The 22,507-nt window shown below is 34.5% G+C and overlaps 2 protein-coding genes and 1 long non-coding RNA gene across 11 annotated transcripts in view; 2 read left to right on the forward strand and 1 right to left on the reverse strand.

Moving 5' to 3' along the window:
- On the reverse strand, window positions 1–13,946 carry LOC126766120 (uncharacterized). 9 transcript variants are annotated; one of them, XM_050483965.1, is made up of 5 exons: window positions 13,851–13,946; window positions 5,290–5,431; window positions 3,900–5,232; window positions 1,563–1,996; window positions 1–944 (listed from the first exon to the last, which is right to left on the reverse strand). In XM_050483965.1, exons 3-5 carry the CDS (start codon window positions 5,218–5,220, stop codon window positions 576–578), a joined length of 2,124 nt encoding a protein of 707 aa, XP_050339922.1. In that variant the 5' UTR covers window positions 5,221–5,232; window positions 5,290–5,431; window positions 13,851–13,946; the 3' UTR covers window positions 1–575. The 9 variants fall into 9 exon arrangements, with proteins under 9 accessions (XP_050339922.1, XP_050339923.1, XP_050339921.1 ...); XM_050483966.1 differs by lacking the exon at window positions 13,851–13,946 and adding an exon at window positions 13,348–13,430; XM_050483964.1 differs by lacking the exon at window positions 13,851–13,946 and adding an exon at window positions 13,238–13,340.
- LOC126766308 (uncharacterized) lies at window positions 12,201–12,671 on the forward strand. Its single transcript, XR_007668841.1, has 3 exons — window positions 12,201–12,292; window positions 12,369–12,505; window positions 12,580–12,671. It is a non-coding gene; the product is annotated as an uncharacterized LOC126766308 (long non-coding RNA).
- LOC126766203 (uncharacterized) overlaps window positions 13,926–22,507 on the forward strand; it is a 25,031-nt gene continuing 16,449 nt past the window's right edge. Inside the window, exon 1 of the mRNA XM_050484098.1 lies at window positions 13,926–14,001. The gene's annotated coding sequence lies outside the window, so the exon portion shown is untranslated. The remainder of the gene's footprint in view (window positions 14,002–22,507) is intronic.

Raw genomic sequence — 22,507 nt, forward strand, 5'->3', positions numbered from 1 at the left:
TTGATGAATAATTAAATACTTTGCGATTTATTTGCAATATCCGGGTACTTTTTAGACACAATATATGAAGGTTTAACTAAAGTCTATTTTATACAGATGTAAAAAATGATGTACAGCTAAAAATATTCTTTTATTTTAAGTTACTATAATGGCGAGGATGTTTAAAATTTTAATTTGATCGAATAGTCATATGCATATAATTAGCAGTTTAACTTTTGTTTGGTATTTGGTGTTACTTCTACTATATGTATGTCTTTTTTGATGTGGATGTTGAAATCAACCAACACAGAACTGACTGACCCACATATATTGGTAAATATAATGCAACCTGTAAGATGATTGGGCACAATTCTTAATAAACAAATACACGTATACCACGGCATCTGTATTCTTGTCTAGTATTTTGATTCCTGCTGATCGAGAGAGCACATTTATTATTATTGTATATTAATGTAACCCGAAATTCAATGGTCATCAATACAACTGTTAGTTATGTCTATTGGTATAGAAATAATTTTCAAACATGGAGTAGCATTTAAAATTCATAAATTAATACGCCAGAGATTTGAAATTATTTATGAACAACTGCATTTCTCTACCGACATATTAGGTATCGTGCTTAAAACTAAATTATGGTCTTGGTCGAAATAAAGCAAACTCAACGAATTCATTTTAGTTGGAGAGCAGCAGGGAGTCGCAGAAGTGGTTAATGATGCAATGTGGGTATGAGTATATTGTTCCAAATAACCAACTTTACATTCTCCATTACAAAAGTATGCATCGAATGAGGTTGGCGCAACGACAAAGTTCCAGCCGAAATTAGTAAAATTTACTTTTAGTGGATATCGGCAGCAACGCACTTCATGGTCACTCTCTTTGCAATCTAATGATGTGCTTCGTTTTCGGCGACGAGGTTGTCTGATAAATGCTTCGATGTGTAGAGGCTATAAATAAAACAAATTATATGTACATGCATAAAAATATATGTATATTTGAAATTGTTAATCGTAAAAATACTTTTAAAATATGTATTACATATTTCGAAAAAAGGTACATAATTTTTTTGGTCTTAATTTTTAATGTTATCAAACAATTTTTGGATGTGATTCTTCTAAGCCAAAAGCTTGTCGGAGCTATTCTTAGTTAAAACAAACATGTGACCAACCTACGATATGCCGATAATTGAAAATTACCCATTTCTATGAATTCGTTTCATGATTTGTAAATTATTTGGTTTTATAGAGGAACTGATGAAATAAATTAGATTATTTAATGTAATTCCTACTAAAAAACAAGCTCAAAATAAAATTTTTTGTTGATAAAATCACAATTTTAAATGTAATGCAATTACGCGATTACAATTAAGATCAGCTATTTAATTTAATTGTGAAGACATTTCATAACAGTTTAACACTTTCCGTATAAATAGTTTAACTATAGCTGTAAGAATTTGACTTATTGGAAATTATACAAAACACCAAACTTATAAATTCGAATTAAATTTTTTTATATTTACTTATATTTACATTTTGTATTACCTAGAATGTTGTACTAATACTTACGAATTGATTATTTTGTGCATCTTCCGAATGGATTACTAAAAATGGTCGCATCCAAGCCTCACGTGTCTTAATTGCAAGCGTCATTGTAATATAATTTTGCTGCGGCCAAAATGGTAGTTTGTGCTTAACTTCGAATTGTACCCATTGTCCTAAGCCCGCTGGTATGTGGTGACGGCTCTCTACTAATTTTAACGTATGTGTGCGGTTTTGATAATGCGAACCTCGCACGACATGATGGATCATGATTATTAAGTCACGACTTCGCATAGTACTCCCATTAACAACTGTTTGTTTCAATATATCGGGATAATGTTTTCTCATCCAATCCCGACCACGTATGTAAAGATGAATAATCGTACGAATTATTGTTAAATGGCTGTGATCAAATTTAAAATTGATTACATCCCATCTACGATTGTGACGCATCCGAGAAACTTTAAATATATAAAATTTCAAATCGAAATATTCAGACGAAATCTTATGTATATATGTAAGATTACTTAAAGCAAGAAAAAACCTAAACTTAGACTGTACCGAAGCGATAATATTCTTTACATGTACATTTCTTATAGCAACTAACTATATACATACATACATACATATATAACTAAATCAAAAAGCGTAGTCGGCCAACGTTTCGCTAGTTCTTTCTAGCCACGTTATTTGATATCAACAACCCTCAAATCCTATTAAGATTACTTAATAATAAAAACAAAAAAAATTATAATGATTTTTATCGATTAATTTGAATTGCAGTTATATGTTATAGTGGTCCCATCTGAAACATTTATTTGAAAATTGTAGCGCTGCCTTGCATAATAATTCAAGGCAGCGTGAAGATATCTATTCGAAAGTTTTCTATACAAGGTTGAATGCTATAATTGTTCGATAGCTGACACGTGCAAAATTTCCGGTCGACATCTTGATAGCTGAAAAACTAAAAACTATGACTAAATCGGCCGAGCTCGTCACGCTGAAAAGCTTATATTCTTTACTTTGATATTAAATAGCATATTTATAACGTTTTCACAACAGCTACGTTTTCAGAGTGCGATGGATGTTAGAAAATTTACATATACGCAAATATTAAATGCCAAAGAAATTTTCTAATTGTATTATATATGTATGTGGAAAGCAGGAATGGTTGCAGGTTATTTGGTTTTTGTTCTCAAAGATTTGCAAACTCTATTCCGTTCTTTAAAATCTCTCCAAATAAATACACATACTCTTTCTCTTGTCAGTTAAATGTAATACGTAAATATGCATTGGCAACAGCGTCATAGTTTGGCCTCTAAGAGATGTGCGTGCCAATTTTGCAACGGAGACATGACAAAATTATTCGTATAACTGTTGTAAGAACTGCAAAACAAACGGTGGGACTATCGATAGTATGTATGTATGTATTTAACCGATAGGGTACTTGCAGGGATGATAATCTCAAAATCATCTTTTCGTTCTTGGCTTGGTTGTGCGCTCTTGCTTTCAAATTTGTAAGTATAGACAATTTATAAAGTAATATACAAATTATTAAATTGATCTATTTTCAAAACTTTATTTAGGCATTGGAGACATTAGATGAAATGTTGAGACAATATTAACAGGTAGGTAAGAATTCCTATGTTCTGAAATGCCGGTTGTACATAACCACACTTATTCGTACATGCAGTCGCAATTCAGAATTTTTGAGGCCACGGTTTTCTAGTTTTTCAATAAGAATTAAGAACCGTGAAAAAGAAAAAATTGTAAAGAAACCTCCATTCAAATTAAAATTAATAATTTGGAGAATAAAATTATGAAATTTAAAAATTTTATTTGAATGTTCTCTCATGATCGAATTTCACAATACATATGTACTTACACCCTGAGGCATGTTTAGCCAGGTTGAAGTGTATCTGTAAAGTATATCTGATAAGAGAACACCACTAAAGACTAAAAACATTAAAAAATTACTATTTTTGACCAAAAACAAGAGAATTATTGAGGAATAACTTACTCTACCGAAACGTATTTTAAGTATATGTTTCTTGAACTTATGTTACATTAGTAAATGTATAAAAAATGTACCGTTTTATAACTCTAGGAGCAGTTTATATGTACCATGTTTTGTTTTATAAACAAAATCAAAGTTTATTTCATACAAATAATGTGCACAAATGCAAGTTCTATTAAATTAAACCAGCGAAAAGTAAAAAGTTTTCTATTTGAACAACTATCGATACTAATAATAAAACATTTGTAAACTATCGTAACTTTAATTGGTCCGTCTACCGATAGTTTTGCATCGCTAATTGTTATTCAAAGATATGATCATACTGGACTTATCTGCAAGTCACTTACCGGATGGAAAAACATATATGCTGTTAACATGTGAGAATGATTCATCATCCACGTCCCTTATGGGGTCATATGTACCATAATTTTCATGGGGTAAGCCATCATATATATCACCTTCAATGGGAGGAAACAATTGTTCTTGCTGGTAATTCATTCGTTCTCTTCGATTGTTTTTACTAAGCATTTGTTGATCATCGTATTGCGGTTGAAGGTCGTCATTCTGTACATATTCATCGTTTTGCATATTTTCAGTTGATTCGAATAGTTTTTCGTAATTTTCGTGAGAGTGAATGACAGAAGGATGAAGCGAAGGTTTACTGAGTGATCTGTGGATTGTCTGATATTTCCTTTGTGTATTTTGATTATCAAAGAGACGCCGTTGCCTATACAGGTCATGAGTTCTGTGCATCCTCTTTGTGTATTGTGGTAAGATTGGGTTAATGTTTTTCTGTTGCCCTTCTGCATTTCGCGCCTCAGAATTCATACTGTAGCCGACGAAGTTGTCTGTCACTGCACCATGAAAGTTTTTATAGAATTTGTCAATAATGTTATTAGGCACAGCAATGGGTTTGGTTATATTTGGCAAGCGTTGTAATTGTAAGCGTATGAGAATAAGTTTTTTTATTGATTCTAAGCTTTTGAGCTTCACTTTTTCTCGCATTTGACATGATGCGCAAACATTAACAATGGCTTGTGTACTTGTTGGTGGTACAGCTTGAGTTGATTTAACATCAGAGTCGTGCAAAGTATGGCTGTGGTGTTCAAATAAACTTTCACGATTTAAAAGTTTTACACCTTCTTCCTGCAGAATATGATTAGCGTATAGTGATAGTTTATGTCTTTGTATTGCAGATGATGAAATAACATTAGCCATTAGACAAATTGCCTGAATCACTGGTTTTGTTTCATCATGAAATGTCGCATTTTTTGGACTTAGTAAAATAACTGGTTCTTTTAATATCAAAGCTAGTGTCTGAATAATTGTTTTGCTAAGTATTTCATCCTCGTTGCTATACAAAAAGTTGTTTTTAGAAAAATGTTGCCATTTAAAATTTGTCAAGGATTTCGAATTCATTTTGTCATTATAGTCACGTGGTACCATATAGTGCATCATATAATCCAAGCGGCCATCATTAACAAACTGGTAATTCTCCATATCACTTGCTAACTCAGAGTTAACCATACTATCTGTTAATATAAAAAAAGTAAAAACCGCTAGCCACATACGTGACAATTCCTTCCGCCGTAATTGATACAGCCGACCTCTGTAGCCTTCACAAATCATACTCTGTAGAATACAATGTAGAAACATACTTATGTACATATCGCATACCCACTACAAAGGTAACACAATTCAAATATTTATTTGTCACATTTCACACATTGTACTTGCCTAAGTTAATTATTGTCAAAACGAGTTAAAACCACCACACGTACTTTGAATTCGACCTTCTAACGGAAGAGTTCGACTTACTCAAGTTCGCTATAGCCTTGTGATCGGTGATCCGTTGATCTCATTTTGTTGGCGTATTAAACTAAAAATGGTAATGGAATGTTAGTCAATGTGTTTTAGTTATATTTTATTGTTGCAAAATGTAAAAAGGTATTATGGCAATAGTGCCGAAATATATCCTATATAAAAGTTAAAAGTTACAAGTGACGCTTGTGTAGATTAAACATTCTTTTATTTTTCATATGTATTGCTTAGAAAATGAACCGTCATCTATATTGCAAGACTTCAAATACGATTATAAATACATTAGTTATTGGCTAAGCTGTAAAATACAGCCTTTCTCCGCTCCTTAAATTGGATCTCAAAGCAAGCGGTTGCCGTCACTGGTCTCAATATAGTAATAGCAGTATAGATATGGAGGAAATTAATTAAATGCGTATTTTTCTTGACAAGCTCTTTAATCTCTTTGACGAGTTTGGCCGCTGACGTAAAGCCACGCAAGTGGTTTAGTTAGGCATTATTTCAAAATGACACAATGGATACCCATCTTTTCTTGTTCTCATTAACCACAAGATTTATATGCATCTTCCCAATTCTGACTGGGTCTGCAAATATTAAATTTAGATCTAGAGACATCGTTACAGTGTTTTTGTTGTCGTTGTAGTGACGGAAATTATTCCTGAAGTAATTGCGAGTTGACAGTCCTCGGCAGGATAAAAATTTATGTTCGTTCCGATTACTTAAACTCCATCAATTACAGCAGTTGCGCATTGGCGGTTAATATTAATAATATTACTTTTGATTTTCTCTATATCTATAATGTTTTTACAAAGATTTGTTATGCTCTACGTTTCACAAAAGGAAGCACATTTTTCCAAAATAATGAACTTTTTATATCTTCCTTCGATTGAAAGTACCTTCCTTTTTCCCTATATTCTCTCTTTAGCAGTAAGGATGACATGATACGAATCTCTTTGATGCGAGAGAGAGCTGTTAAAACAAATTTTTTTATAACAGTCATCAATCATGTCATTGTCCAAAAAAATAGTTTGGATATTTTAAAATAACTTTTGGACACTTTGCCTTCCGATATTATTGATAGGTGCACGGTGCAAGAGAATACCCATAAACTGCATATTCCTAACCTATAACTAGAAACAACACAACTTTTAATTAAATGTCATGATTTTATGAGGAAATTTAAAATACAAATATCTCGCATTTTCAACAAAAGATTGCTAAAACAAGAAAACCCGTTAACTTCGGCTATAACGCCATCGCAGGGACAATTTTATAGCATAAAAGAGAATACAAAGATCTTTATCTACAATATATTCGAACATTGTAGCGATGCCTTAGATAATAATCTGTGCTAAGTTTCGTGAAGATACCTTGTCAAATAAAATAGTTTTCCATACAAGGTCTTGAGTTCCATCAGCTTTACACTTTAACTGCGCATCCAAAATTTAAACCCCCTTTGTATTAATTACTTTCTATAATGCATAAAAGACGGCTCCTTTTAGAAAAAGAAAAAGTGGGTTCTTTTTATTTCCAAACGTGAAAAAGTCACTCGCCGAACAGAAACTTGAGTCGCATTAGGAGGTTATTGCCGCCACTTTGGTTTCTTAACTATTAAAATTTAAAAAAAAAAAAACTTTTTTTTTGCATTTTCGTTAAGTGTAATACCTTAATATTATTTTCTAATAATTTCACGTTGATCCGATAATTAGTTTTTGAGTTATTCGAGAAATAAGAAAGAGAGCTCGGGCACTTCAAAGCGCTAGTGTGAAACTTTAAACGCGTTTTTCTCAAATCTATGCTTATTGAACTGGTGACAACTGTAACTCGAAAACCGCTCAGTAGATTTTAATGAAATTTATACAGCTTTTAGGATACATAATAAACTCAGGCCTGTTCGATGGATTTTTCTTTTTTCAAAAATTTCGATTTTTTAAGACCAATTATACCAAAATAAGTTGATTTTTTCGCAAAAATTTAGAAAAAAATTTCCTGATGCCGCCATTTTGTTAAATTTGAAAAAAATAAAATTCTTCGATTAGGCCCACTAATAATAATTAAAACTAATTTTTTTGTCCGATTGATTTTAGATGAATCTCCAAGGACTTATGGTTGTCACCGCAAGTACCTTTTTTTGGAACATTGGCAACGCAAACAACTATAACTTTGGAAATAAATTTTTTTTGTTTTGAAATTTTCGTGACTTCATACTATACTTGTATATTGAATTTGCCTGGATTTAGTAATAAGTGTGAAACTATTTAGCTTGATTGAAATTCTTTCAAAACAAGTCCACGACACTTCAATAATAAAAAACGAAAATTAGTTACAGCTCCTCGTTACGAGTTTGTATACTTGCATAACAATAGCGGACAACTAGTTGTTTCTGTTTTTTTGTTTTCTTTTTTTTGTAAAATATATACATACAGAAGACTTGTAAGTACCGTTAGTATGTTAATTATGGTCTTTTATAGGTAAAAATTATAGCACACTGCCAGATTTGCGAGGACAAATCGTAATAATAATAATAACATAATACTGTAACAAGACGAAAACGAGGAGAACACCAGTATTGCAGTTGACAATCAAAACAATGATGAAGTTGAAATTGATGAAATAAACGATTTCATGGCCACAAAAAATAGTTCACGCAATAATACCGTTTGCTATTTTGAGTAACTTACATGTTAATGATAATTCGATGATACCGAAAGATAAAAAGGAGGGCCTTTACAAACTTCACCCTATAACAGATGGCTTGAATAAAAAATTTGGAAAAGTATGCAATGGAACTCGCCCACTTTCCGTGGATGAATCGATGATACTATTTAAAAGACGAAATGTAATGAAACAATATTGTGCAATAAAGCACATTAAAAGAGGATAATGTGTGGTATAGGGATTTGGCTGACCAACATGGTTATGTACTGAAGACAAATGGGGAAAAAATATATTTTTTTTTGATAACTACTTCGCATGAGTTCACCTTCTTGAAAAAGTAAAAACGGAGCGTGTTTTAGCTTATGGTACTATACATACGTGCCAACCAAATGGAAAAAAATTAAAAAAGTAGATAATGATTTTAGATTGTCCTCTACTGGCATAAGTTTCAGAGATATCCAATTTAAATTGATCAGAATCTGCGACCGTTCCAAGAGGAGATCAAAAAGGCTTTGTTAAATGCCGAGCAACTGCGAATTGCATACGGCCTTGACAGGAAATTGGAAAAGTGGTGGCATCAAATTTTTTGCTAGAAATTGCGTTCGTCAATAGCTTTGGGATTTGAGAAATGTCCGTCGTTTGAAAAATGTACGCTTCTACAATTCAGGAGATTTAGGGTTGATGACCCAAAAAGATGTCAACTTGAAGCAGAAAAGCTTGCAATCTAAAGGTAACGATACTTTTCTAGACGGTAAAATCTCGGTGTGCATTGGCCAGTTTTCATAACATACCAGGAAGATGTAAATTCTGTAGTTTAAACAATACTTATGCAATTTAAGTTTATTTACATACATATGTTATATTGATAAAAAGAAATGTTTTTCAAAATACCATGGAATCAACTAGTACCAACTGCTTCAATATATTAATAAATAGTATTATCATATAAAAATAAATTTGTATGGCTTTGTTTGAAATTTTAATAATTTAATCACCAGAGCCTAACAATACTTTAAAGTACCAACTATTTTAAATATAAATACAGATCTCCAAAAATATCTTAACTTGGTATTTTAGTTCTACAAGTAATATAAACAAGATTTTATATTGAACAACTGAATTTTAAATATCCTTCATATCTTCGTCCACAAAGAGTTAATATAAAAATTACATTATATGCAATTGTAATATGAGAACTTACAAATTTTATATATATTATGATTAACACAGGAACACATTGCATGTGTTTCAATAAAAAATAACATAGAGGTTTTTGAAGTAAAATTTTTAATGACGCACAAAATTTATGTTACATAAGCGACTTAAAAGAATAATTTTTATATATTTAAAAAAGGAGTGAGATTCAATAAAACACAGACAAAAAAAAGAAATTGGCACTTAAACTACTTGACTTTAGTTATTTGGAGATCTTACCCCTTCCCAAAAGGGATTCTTTTTTTTTACATATTAGGCGCCGAGAGTTTGAAAGCTTGCCTTTAGAAGTGAGATAGGATCCGCAAAGTTTTATTCCAATATATTCATTGTATTTACCGTCAAACCTATTAGGGTCAAAAATGGTCGAGTCAGAACTTAACTTTTCAAGTACCAAAATACCGGACAGCGCACCTCAGTGCCTATAGGTGATCATTTTCTGAAAATATCGGTAGTTATTGAAATTTAGTCATAAAAATTATCATCCTTTTGCCTTAAATGGAAAAAATGGGGCCAATACTCATTGTCTAACATACGACGTTCAAACTGACAAACTGTTGAATTTATAGTGCATATATTGGTTAATATGTAAGAAGTCTTAGCAAAATTAAGTAAACGTATAATCCTGGATCTCCTACACCCGATGTATTGAATTTCTCTTCTCGATATACGAGTACTACTATATATGTATTTTATATATAAAAATTAAACGCCTTTTTTTATATGTCCGCGCATTACGCCCGAACCAAGCACGGAAAGGCGTGAAAATTTGCATGGGTATTCCTTTAATCCTGGAGAAGGTCCTAACGGCAGTCTTTTTTGCAAAATCACCCTCGATTTCGATTTATATACATATATATTTATAACTCAAAAACGGCTAAACTGATTTGGCTGAAATTGGTGATGAGGTAGCTTGGAACCTCGGGTCGGGCATATCGTTTTATGTTAAAAGCCAAAACAATTCATAAACATACAAAAATATATATTTCAAAACATAAGCATGTGTTCAGTATTCATGGAAGAATCATTTGAATATTTTAGTACTTCAAAAAAAAGAAAATAACATCACACAGGTACTGGCAGGCTACAGTGTTTTTCGTTTACATACACATATGTATATGTAGTATTTGTATTAAAGTTATAGTTGTAACTGAATAAGAAAAAGTTGAATAATAATTTGAGAAGAGTGTGTATTAGCTGACAAATATTCATGAAGCATTGCACAGAACAAGTCAATGTTTAACAAGTAAGGAAGGGCTAAGTTAAGATAAAGTGATAATCGAGATTTCATTATCCGTCATTTACATATTTTTTATTTTGCTGTAAAATTAATTAGATTAGATCAATTTGTGTACTTTGAGTATTGAATTGTATTTTCATTTCCTAATTTATATATTATACAGAAAAGGCATCAGATGGAATTCAAAATAGCGAGATTGTGAACCGATTTCACCCATATTTCGTACATGTCATCAGGGTGTTAAGAAAATATTATATACCGAATTTCATTGAAATCGGTAGAGTAGTTCCTGAGATATGGTTTTTGATCCATAAGTGGGCGACGCCACGCCCGTTTTCAATTTTTAAAAAAAGCCTGGATGCAGTTTCCTTCAATCATTTCTTCCGTAAAATTTAGTGTTTCTGACGTTTTTTGTTAGTTGGTTAACGCACTTTTAGTGATTTTCAACATAACCTTTGTATGGGAGGTGGGCGTGGTTATTATCCGATTTCTTCCATTTTTGAACTGTATATGGAAGTTCCTGAAGGAAACGACTCTATAGAGTTTGGTTGACATAGATATAGTAGTTTCGGAGATATGTACAAAAAACTTAGTAGGGGACGGGGCCACGCCCACTTTTCCAAAAAAATTAAGTCCAAATATGCCCCTTCCTAATGCGATCCTTTGTGTCAAATTTTACTTTAATATCTTTATTTATGGCTTAGTTATGACACTTCATAGGTTTTCGGTTTTCGCCATTTTGTGGGCGTGGCAGTGGGCCGATATAAAGTTTCATCATGATATCTCAATTTTTACTCAAATTACAGCTTGCACGGACGGACGAACAGACGGACGGACAGACAGACATCCGGATTTCAACTCTACTCGTCACCCTGATCACTTTGGTATATGGGTTATATATATGGGTTATATATACCGAAGTGATCAGGGGACGAGTAGAGTTGGAATCCGGATGTCTGTCTGTCCGTCCGTCTCTTCGTCCGTCCATGGGTTATATATACCAAAGTGATCAGGGTGACGAGTAGAGTTGAAATCCGGATGGCTGTCTGTCCGTCCGTCTGTTCGTCCGTCCGTGCAAGCTGTAACTTGAGTAAAAATTGAGATATCATGATGAAACTTTATATCTGACTCTTTTAGTTTTAAGACTTATAAACAACCGTTATGTGAACAAAACTATAATACTCTCCTTAGCAACTTTGTTGCGAGAGTATAAAAGGAACGATCAAGTCTGTGTTTTCTTACGTGTATTATCTGGGTTTTAGTCGTCGATTTTGCAATTAAATTGAACGATGAACGTTGAACAAAATATTACCATATGATTAGATATAGGGCGTGAGACGCGCCCGATGCAGAGACTGTGAAGATGTTGTTACACCATACGTATTTATATATGCACTATTCCTTAAGTGATTTACGAAGTCAAAAAAAATGTATGTAGTCAATTCAACTATTCCATTATATTGTTGTCACGATAAATATCCTTGACAACAAGAAGCGAGCGGAGCCGCGGGCTTAGACTAGTTATATATATATATATTTCTATTAACATAAAACCAAAAATGAATCTTTTATATAGACACAAACAGTTATGTACAATTGCACATTATGTATAGTATTATACTATGATGTATCACTTCATTTACGTCACATCAGTAGGGCCATTTTTTTTAACAAATCATTTGCAGTCTGAAAACTATCTAACTGACAATTTTAATTAGATGACTTCTTAACTCGCATTTATTTTGTGTCTGTTGCGAAAAATTAAAAATTAGTTATAAGTACACCTGTGACAACATTTATAAATTGAAAATTGTGAGCTAAATGTAGACTTTTATGTATGTAATAATACTACTATACTATTTTTGTTTTGTTGCTATCGATATTTCAGCGAATTTTGATGTTTTCAAGTGTCCAGAGTACGATTATATTTTTGAAACGGTTAAGTTTACGAAAAAACCGTAGGAGACCGTTTAGAGTATTAACTATCCTATATCTATCTATGAACTTGGAGAGCGTTTCATAGGGGTATTTATTAACCAATTTTTCAGAGTACCTAACAAAAAAAAAAACAAGTTTTAACTTTTTCTTCTGCATTACAGGATTTGCTCACCAAATGGTTATTTATAACACCTTACCCAAAATGAATTGATATCGTGCTCCTGTCCATCTATGTAAACAGTTAAAACTCGTAAAAACTTTGACTATGTTAACCCAAGACACAATTTGTCCTAGCAACGAATGCTATTTTTTTCAATATACATATTCTCAAACATCTTTTAGTATTTCACACTTTTACAATCTTACAAACAACCGAATAAGAACGTAATTTAAGATTCAGCAAAAACTTAGCAACTTTTTGTTCTGAGTAGTTTTTCATTATCTTAATTTTGCAAGAATTAAATTTGCAGTTTTAAAATTCTGTTTCGCATATTAAATTTTCATATTCGCAACATGTTCAACTGATCGTACTAATACAAAAATATGTTGACTGTTAAGTATGCAAATGTGATTAAAGATAACAATAAGAAAATATATTATATTAGGATGAAATTAAAGTGAACCGAATATTTTCACGATATAAATCAAATTGCTATTATGATGATCGTCCAGCTTATTATTTAGATGTGTTGTGTTATTACACATGCAAATATATTTACAAAGACACCATTTATTCTGTAATACACATGAAAACAGAACGATAACTAATCGTAGCTGTTTGATGTTTATACTCCAAATTTAACTTTACTTATATTTTACTTTATGTACGACAATTAAAAGTTTTCTCGAATAAAATTCGAAGCCTTAGTGTGCCTTAAATAAGAAATAACACTTAAATCAAACTGTATACATAAGAAGAGCACACCTACTAGTAGGCTTTAAACATCCGACGATTTGCGATATGTTGCCATGGCTATTGTTGCATAGTTACTTGCGTAACGCGCGTAAATGTTAATTTTTGTCATACGCGTTGATTACTTTAATTTATATTCGACAAATGTTCGTATATATTATGTTCTGTATGATTACGAGAGCCTTATGAACAGATATATTATATATTTATAATTGGTCCTACCAGAAATAACATTAAGTAATTTATATCTCAACGACGATAGAAATCAATTTCACCTATTATCATCCAACTTTATGTATATACATATGTATAATGAACTTTAGTTTTAGTTGTGCTCGGAGTGATTTAAAGTTCAAGTGAATATTATGCGAATTTTTATACAAGGTTGAATATACATAAGTAGTTTTAATTTAAATTGACTACGATTTAAAAAAAAACAAAACTTCGGGAAGGTTAAAATCGTGTGCAAATGGTTTGATTTTAATTCTCATTCCATCACATTTGATTTATCTGACTCACTTTTCAAATTAAAAACACTTTTTGCTTTCTCACTATATTGCTACAATTTATTATAACGTAACTTGAAATGTTGACATTTTTGTTCCTGTAGCTGAGCAGCTTTAGATCTCGAAGCTTAAAAAACACTCTTGCATCTCGGCTAATTCCGTATGTATGTGGTTTATTATTATTATATATTAAGAGTTAATTTTTTCAATCTATATCATATACGTTAAAAGAAAGAAAAAATACTATTTCAAAGAATCCTGGGGTGAATTTTAAAGCTCTCAACATCAAAGTCTTACTTGGTGATTTGAACACTTGGTAAGTCTGACAAAGACTGGTCGTCAAAGCTGGTAATAATAGCCATGATTTATTTGACCATCACAAGCTAATAGCTAAATCATGGACAAATAAAACGCAATTAACTTATTTCATATATTCGCCTAAAAAAGAATTATGTAGGCAATGCGGACAAGAACAATCAGCTGATATACAATTTAGTTTTAAATTTCAAATTTGTAAACGGAATATTAATATACTATCAAAATATATTTATTTTATTTATTTGAGGTCTAGAATACAAAAAAGTATTCATACAAGGTGGGTTCCAAAGTAAACAGGACTTAAAAAAATGAACCAGAACAAATGATTTCGGCAAAATCAATTTATTTTATTCAACATAGTCTCCTTCTCCTTCAATACAGCTTTTTGCACGGTCCAAAAGCATGTCGAACGAGTAAAAGTTGGCCGGTATGGCCGCCAGTATGCCGGTGTAAGCCTTTTGAATGGCCTCTACGTCTACATAATGCTTTCCTTTCATGGGCAAATGCATTTTTCCGAAAAGGAAGAGGTCGCCACGGTCAGGTAAATACGGGGAGTGGGTAAAATGTGATTTTTGGTCAAATAATCGTACTTCGAATGTTGGATTCTGAGCAATTTTTGGTCGTCAGTCAATTTGTGCGGAACATACCGTGCTCACACCTTTCGTAAGCCTAAATGTTCGGTCAGAATGCGATAAATCGATGTTTTGGAGATGTTCAATTCCATTTCCATGAATTCCAATAATGATTTCGGCTGATTTTTGATGAATTCACGCACAGTTTCTATGGAATTTTCGGTGATCACGGATTGTTGTCATTTATGTCCTCACGACCACTTTGAAAACGTTGAGACCACTCATGCCCTCTGCTACGAGAATCATCGCTATAAACTTGTTTCATCAATTGAAATGTTTCGGTAAAAGTTTTACCAATTTTAAAACAAAATTTAATGTTGTCTCTTTGTACAAAAATTTTCGCACCGATAACACAAAGACGCAAGAACTTCGCTTCCAATCAATGAAATGTCATGAAATTCTCACTGAAAAATCGATAGCAGATTCTAACGCACCGGTGGACACATAGATGGCGCCACCAGGGGCGCTAGATTCAAAATGTCCTGTTTACTTCGGAACGCACCTTCCATTTGCCTCAATTTTAACTCAATACTTATCCAAAAAATCTTTAATTTTGGTTTGTTTACATTATCATCTGTTAAATTGATGTTTCTCGCTTTTGCCAACTACTTTTTTTGGGTAAAAACCTAGCTATTGTGAATGAAAAAAGCGATGAACTGTTCAATATGCAAGCTATGATACTCGTAGCTTATGACAAGCCAACATAATTACAAAACTAATATTTTTAATACTATGCTTCATCATAGAAAATGTGTGCAGCTATTTTCGCACTGAAAGACTCTTAACCTCATCAACGTTTTCAGTGTTCTTGATATGCTCAAAACCAGTGCACCGAAAATCCCCTCATTACTTGAATTCACTTACATATACTCTCTAAAAGCACTGTTTAACTACCGAATGGCATTTCTTGTTCCCTTCAGTCACCGTCAGTGTGATGTGGTTAGACTTCCTTAATTTTGAGAAACATCAATGCGACGAGTACATCAGTGCAACGAAATGAATAACGAAAACTTTGCGGGAAGTTTAAAAAATTAAACATTAACGGAAGGAACAACTTTGTCAGATCAAAAAGACTCTGTACAAACTGCCTGTCCCGTGCACACAATCTTAAAAACTGCAAAATCAAATTTAATTGCTTATATTGTCACAAAAGACACAATTCAATACTTCGTTACAGCAGTTATCCTATCTCATCCCAAAGAAGCGCTTACACCAAAAGTACCACGGGTTTAATTGCAAAAGCAAATCCCGAAAACCACTAAAAATTGCTAGGTGACACCATGTTGCTCAAAGGCACAAAATGCTCAAATGCTCAAATGCTTCACATCTAAGTGGACCAGTTACAGAACTAGTTACCACCATACCAACTCAAGTTGAGTATAATTCAACCAAATACCTTAATTCACAATTAAGGAAGTTTTAAAAATCAAACAAAACTCTAGAAGATCAGTATCGTGAAGACTTCTCTATTGAAGTTGAACGATATGAGATCAGCAGTATCAAATAGTCGATCTGTGAACTACAATAAAGCGCTTTATAGGATATACGTATTTACTTTTGCAGTACATGAAAGTTTTCCGACTGTTGTGCGTCTCGCGGTTCAACTTCATTTAAGTCATTGCGTATTGTGAATGGTACAGTGTGTGCAACTTTTTGAGAAGCAGGCCAGCAGTTGCATTTGCTAGAATATGATAATCACTGGAAACAGAGGAAGGACAATGCGATAGTTATTTCGCATGCCACTGAAGTTTGCATACTTTTCGCGAAGATCATTTCGACATATCAGCCTTCAAATTCGCGTTAATTATGGGATACGAAAAAATTACATTGCCGACGACATTTTACATTGTATTCGCTTAGAATTGGAAATGAGCAAATTTCGGTTAATACTTCCAGTGGTTTGATATCAATTTCACCTCCCTTTTGTCAATTCACTTCAACGGAAGATGAATTCATCACGAATGTTTATCCGAACATTGGTCAAATTATCGTAACTGCAATTGCTTGAGTGCACGCGCAATTTTAGCTGCCAAAAATACCGATGTTAATGACTTAAACTGGAAGATTCAAAGTCAAATTCTGAGAGGTTTGCGCTCATATAAATAGATCGATCGTCTTGAGAAGGAAGACGAAACCGTAAATTATCCAGTGGAATTTTCAAATTGCGTCTCGCAGTTGGATCTGTCATTATTACGTTTCACAATCTTCATGCGCCGAAACTGTGTAATGGAACCCGACTGTTTATGACGCAGTTATCGAATACAAGGGACAACCATTTCAGTTCAAACGTATTCAATTTCCAGGGAAAATTGGCTTTGCGTTGACAATCAACAGGACACAAGGTAATCGGGAAATGCTATGTTTTTCACACGGCCTGATATACGTGGCGTGAATATATAATATAAACTCTGGCAACACTCGTATGTTCGAATATTCTAAGTCAGTACTTTTCTATTTTAATGAATACCGAAAACTCTGTCTATACAAGAAGTAGTTGCTAATAAACTGTCGTTGAATGAACATCGTCGGCTTTCAATTTTATTTCGTCAACAGGTTATGGGCCCAGGCCAAACGCAGGCTGGGCAGTAACAACGCGGATAATTGTAAAACGTTACAAATAGTGCCGCGAAATAAATTAAGCAAACCGTGAACAGTTTTTTGTGAAAAATCGTAAGTGTAGTAATGACTGAAAGAATGAATTTCAATATCGAAAAACTAGACGCAAGCAATTATGACACTTGGTGTCTGCAAATGCGTAGTGTTCTTGTGCATCAAGATTTGTGGCCAGTGGTTTCCGAAGAGTTAACGGAAACAGCGGAGAATAGGGCAGAATGGTTGGTGAAAAACAATAAAGCGATCGCAACTATAATGTTGTGTGTAAAAGCAACCAGCCTTAATCACATAAAAAAGTGTACAACAGCGCCACAAGTGTGGAGAGCGCTAAAAGATTTGAACAAATCAAGTGGTCCCGTACGAAAAGTCTCACTGTTTAAGAGGCTGATTGGTCTACGAATGTCTGAGGGCGAAGATGTGCGCGAGCATATGAATAAATTTTCAAAAATTGTCGACGAGTTGGCAGAAGTAACCATCGAGTTACAAGAAGAACTATTGGTAATCATGCTGTTGGCAAGCTTACCTGGAAGTTACGAGAACCTTGTAGTAGCATTGGAAGCAAGGGATAATTTGCCAAAATTGGACGCGTTGAAAATAAAAGTAGCGGAAGAAGGCGAGCGTCGCAGAGACAACTGTACAGACGCGAGCCATAACGGTTTCGAAAACACACAAGCATGCGCTGCACGCGCAAATTCAAAGAAATACAACGAAACCAAAACGCTTAGTAACAATCGCAGCGAAGGAGAAAGAACGAGTACGCAAACCGAACACAGTAGGAGCAAAGCGAAGCGCAACTTCAAATGCTTCAACTGCGGTAAGAAGGGGCATTATGCGGCACAGTGCAGAGAAGAGAGGGCAAAGGAGAAATCGTTAGCAATTTTTGCGGAGGCAAAGCGGCAGCAGCAGAATTCTAACGTTTGGTGTATCGACAGCGGCGCGACGTCGCATATGTGTACAGATGAACACTTATTTGTGCGAATGAACGAGCATAGCGAAAGGATAGAATTAGCAGGGAAATACTCCGTTGATGCCAAAGGCATTGGCGACGTTGTTGTAAAAACGTCTGGTTGGAATTTTAAACTGACGAAATGTTTGTATGTACCAGATTTGCAAATGAACTTTATATCAATACCAAAAATTGATGAGAAAGGCTTTAAAGCAACATTCGAAAATGGTTGTGCAGTAGTGCGAGATAAAGAAGACAATTCTGTTATATTTAAAGCAAATAAAGAAAATAGTTTGTATGTAATACGAGACAAAATACAGTCGTGTAATATAACTAGAGCCGAAAATACTGTAATGTGGCATAATAGATATGGGCATATTAATTTTCGAAGCCTAAGTGAACTTTCAAATAAAAACATTGTGAATGGAATAGATTCGATATCAAATGCAAACGATATTGTGTGTGTGTCATGCGTTAAGAGCAAAATATGTTCTCAACCGTTTGTAGCTTCAGAAAATCGTGCAAAAAACATTTTAGACTTGGTGCATTCGGATGTTTGTGGTCCGTTTAGTACGCAATCGCACGGTGGGTCACGATATTTTCTGACCTTTATAGACGATAAATCGAGGTCGATGTTTGTATATTTTTTGAAAACAAAAGACCAAGTGTTTGAAAACTTTAAATTATTTAAAGCAATGGTCGAGTTACAAACCGGTAACAAAATAAAAACATTACGCACGGATAATGGCCGTGAATATGTTAATAATAATTTTAAAAGATTTTTGGGTGAATGTGGCATAAGGCACCAGCTCACAGTCCCATATACTCCACAGCAGAATGGTGTGGCAGAACGTGCTAACAGAACGCTGGTAGAGATGGCGCGTTGTATGCTGGTACATTCAGGGCTGAGTGAGAGTTACTGGGCAGAGGCAATAAATTGTGCAGTGTACATTCGAAATCGGTCGCCATCTAAAGCGCTGGATGGTGGTACTCCATACGAAATATGGGTTGAACGAAAGCCTGTGGTAAAGCATTTCAAAGTGTTTGGATGTCTTGCGATAGCCTTGAACAAATCGCAGCATAGCAAATTTCAGCAAAAAGGCAACGAGTACGTCATGGTAGGGTACGACAGTGCATCGAAAGCATATCGCCTCTTTGATACAAAAACGCGAACGGTAATTGTTAAACGCGATGTAAAATTCGACGAAACAATTTTGATGGGGAAAAATAAGGGTGAACATTTTTCGCCAATGGAGGTCGCACAGTTTACATTGGAAGGAGCTGATCCGATTCAAGATGTAGCAGAAGAAGAAGAGCAGTCCGATTATGAAGACGCTGTAGAGAGTAACAGTTCAATCGATGATGAAATGCGCGATTGTCCTGAACATCAGCAGATGCGGCGTGGTAGGCCACGGTTAATTAGAACTGGTTTACCTGGCAGACCAAGAAAACAACAAAGTGCAGTAAACTTAGCATATACTGAAAATTTTAAAGTACCAGTATCAGTTGAAGAAGCAATGAACAGCAAGCAGGCGCATGAATGGTGGTGCGCTATGCAGGAGGAGTATAACGCTTTAGTTAACAACGATACATGGGAGCAAGCAGCGGTACCGAAGGGCCATAAAGTTATTGGCTGCAAGTGGGTATTTGCGGTAAAAACAAACGCAAATGGTGACATCGAGCGGTACAAGGCGAGGCTAGTAGCAAAAGGTTGCGGGCAAACGTATGGCGTTAACTACAACGAGATTTTCTCACCTGTCGTGAGATATGCAACTATAAGAATGGTGTTGGCTATAGCGGCCGAATACGAGTTACATGTTCATCAGCTTGACGTGTCGACGGCTTATTTGAATGGCAAGCTAGAAGATGACATTTATATGAGACAGCCAGAGATGTTTCAGCAAGACAACGACCGCGTTTTGAAGCTAAAAAAATCATTGTACGGCCTTAAGCAGTCAGGCAGAGTTTGGAACTCAAGGCTTGATGAAGTTTTAAAAGAAATGGGGTTTTCTGCATGTAACAGCGAGCCGTGCTTGTATACTAAAAATCAAGGGCGCAAATTGAATATAATTGCAGTATACGTTGACGATCTGATGATTGCTTGTTCAGATCTTGGTGAGTTGATGCAGATAAAACAACAAATTTCTAGTATTTTTCAGATTGTTGACAAGGGTCCCATTAACAAATTCTTGGGTATGGAGATCGAGCGAGTTGGTTCAGTTGGGGCGATATCAATTTGCCAAAAACAACAATTGCAACAACTATTGCATAAATATGACATGGATGTGTGTCGTCCAGTATATACACCACTTGAACCAAGCTTTCAAGTCAATTGTAATGAAAGCAACTGTCAAAAGGTCAACGCAGCTGAGTATCAGAGTCTAATAGGTTCACTAATGTTTATCGCGGTGAACACAAGACCCGACATATTGCACTCGGTGTGCAAATTAGCGCAGCGAAATTCCGATCCACATTGTGAGCATCTTGCAGCGGCAAAGCATGTTTTGCGATACCTGAAAGCGACTATAAATTTGAAGTTGCACTACAGAAAAACTGGCGAGTGGATGAAGGGCTACGTAGATGCCGATTGGGGTGGTGACGCAACAGACCGCAAGTCATATATAGGCTATGCATTTTTCCTTGGTGGCAGCGTTTTTAGTTGGGAGTCAAGAAAGCAACCAACAGTGGCTTTGAGCAGCACGGAAGCCGAGTATATGGCGCTCTCGGCAGCAGCGAAAGAATCTGTTTATCTAAATAAGTTGTGGACAGAAATGAAAATGTACGATAAGGGTGGTTCGATCGTGATCAACGGTGACAATATGAGCGCGATGAGCTTAGTAAAAAATCCTGTTTATCATGCTCGTAGTAAGCACATAGACATTAAATTTCATCATATAAGAGATGTTTACAGTAATAATGAAATTGAATTAAACTATTGTCCAAGTAATGCTATGGTAGCAGATGTATTAACGAAAAATTTAAAAAGGGTTAATCATTGTAAATTTACAGAGATCTTGGGGTTAAAATAGTAATAATAAAGAAATATTTGTGTAAATATGTAAAACATACAATTGTTGAGGAGGAGTGTTGAATATATAATATAAACTCTGGCAACACTCGTATGTTCGAATATTCTAAGTCAGTACTTTTCTATTTTAATGAATACCGAAAACTCTGTCTATACAAGAAGTAGTTGCTAATAAACTGTCGTTGAATGAACATCGTCGGCTTTCAATTTTATTTCGTCAACATTTATTAAGTTGAGCTACATTAAAAAAATGTAGAAAAATCGAAAATAAATCATTTTCGACACAATATAATTTCAACTTTTTTTCATTTCAAAACACATAATTTCACGCAGGACAACGGCTGCGGGGTCAGCTAGTTTTGTATAAATTTAATTATGTACATTAAATTATTGTAAACACATTAAACTACATTCAATGATTGTACATTTTAACCCGTGTGCTTTTTTTATTACAGAAATGATAAAGTGGTTAATACTTTTCTGTGCAAATTTGGGCAGCAAAATAAAGAAAAAGTGAAGGACGATGTGACCAAAGATTCCTTCTATGAGAGCTTGGAGCGCACCTATGAAAGCTACCCCCGCCACGATGTCAAAATCGTGCTTGGCGACTTTAACACCAGGATGGACAAAGAAGGTATCTTTGGCGCAACAGTCGATATATTTAGCCTCCACGAGGAAATATCTCCAAAGGGGTTGATGCTGATCGACTTCGCCGGGGCCCGAAATGTGGACATCTGTAGTATTAGATTCCAGCATAAGAAAATATATCAAGCTACCTGACTGTCTCCGGATCGAAAAGCCACGAACCAGATCGATCATGTTGTGATAGACGGGAGACACGTATCCAGTGTTCTAGACGTGCGTACGCACCGATATCCTAACATCGACTCGGACCACTATCTTGTTGCAGCAAAGATTTCCACCCGACTCTGTGCAGCAAAAAAATAACGACAACAAACACAAGGAAGGTTCGACGTGGAGAATCTGCAATCCCAACAGATAGCTGAACGATTTTCTACTCGACTTGCACTCCTGCTCTCTGAGAGAACTCATCAACAACTCGGTATAATGGAACTGTGGGACGGAGTTTCAAACTCCTTATGTATAGCTGAAACCTAAGCCACTGGTTTTCG

Source organism: Bactrocera neohumeralis, unplaced genomic scaffold (assembly GCF_024586455.1).
Source record: "Bactrocera neohumeralis isolate Rockhampton unplaced genomic scaffold, APGP_CSIRO_Bneo_wtdbg2-racon-allhic-juicebox.fasta_v2 cluster11, whole genome shotgun sequence".
Classification (NCBI taxonomy): Eukaryota; Metazoa; Arthropoda; class Insecta; order Diptera; family Tephritidae; genus Bactrocera; species Bactrocera neohumeralis.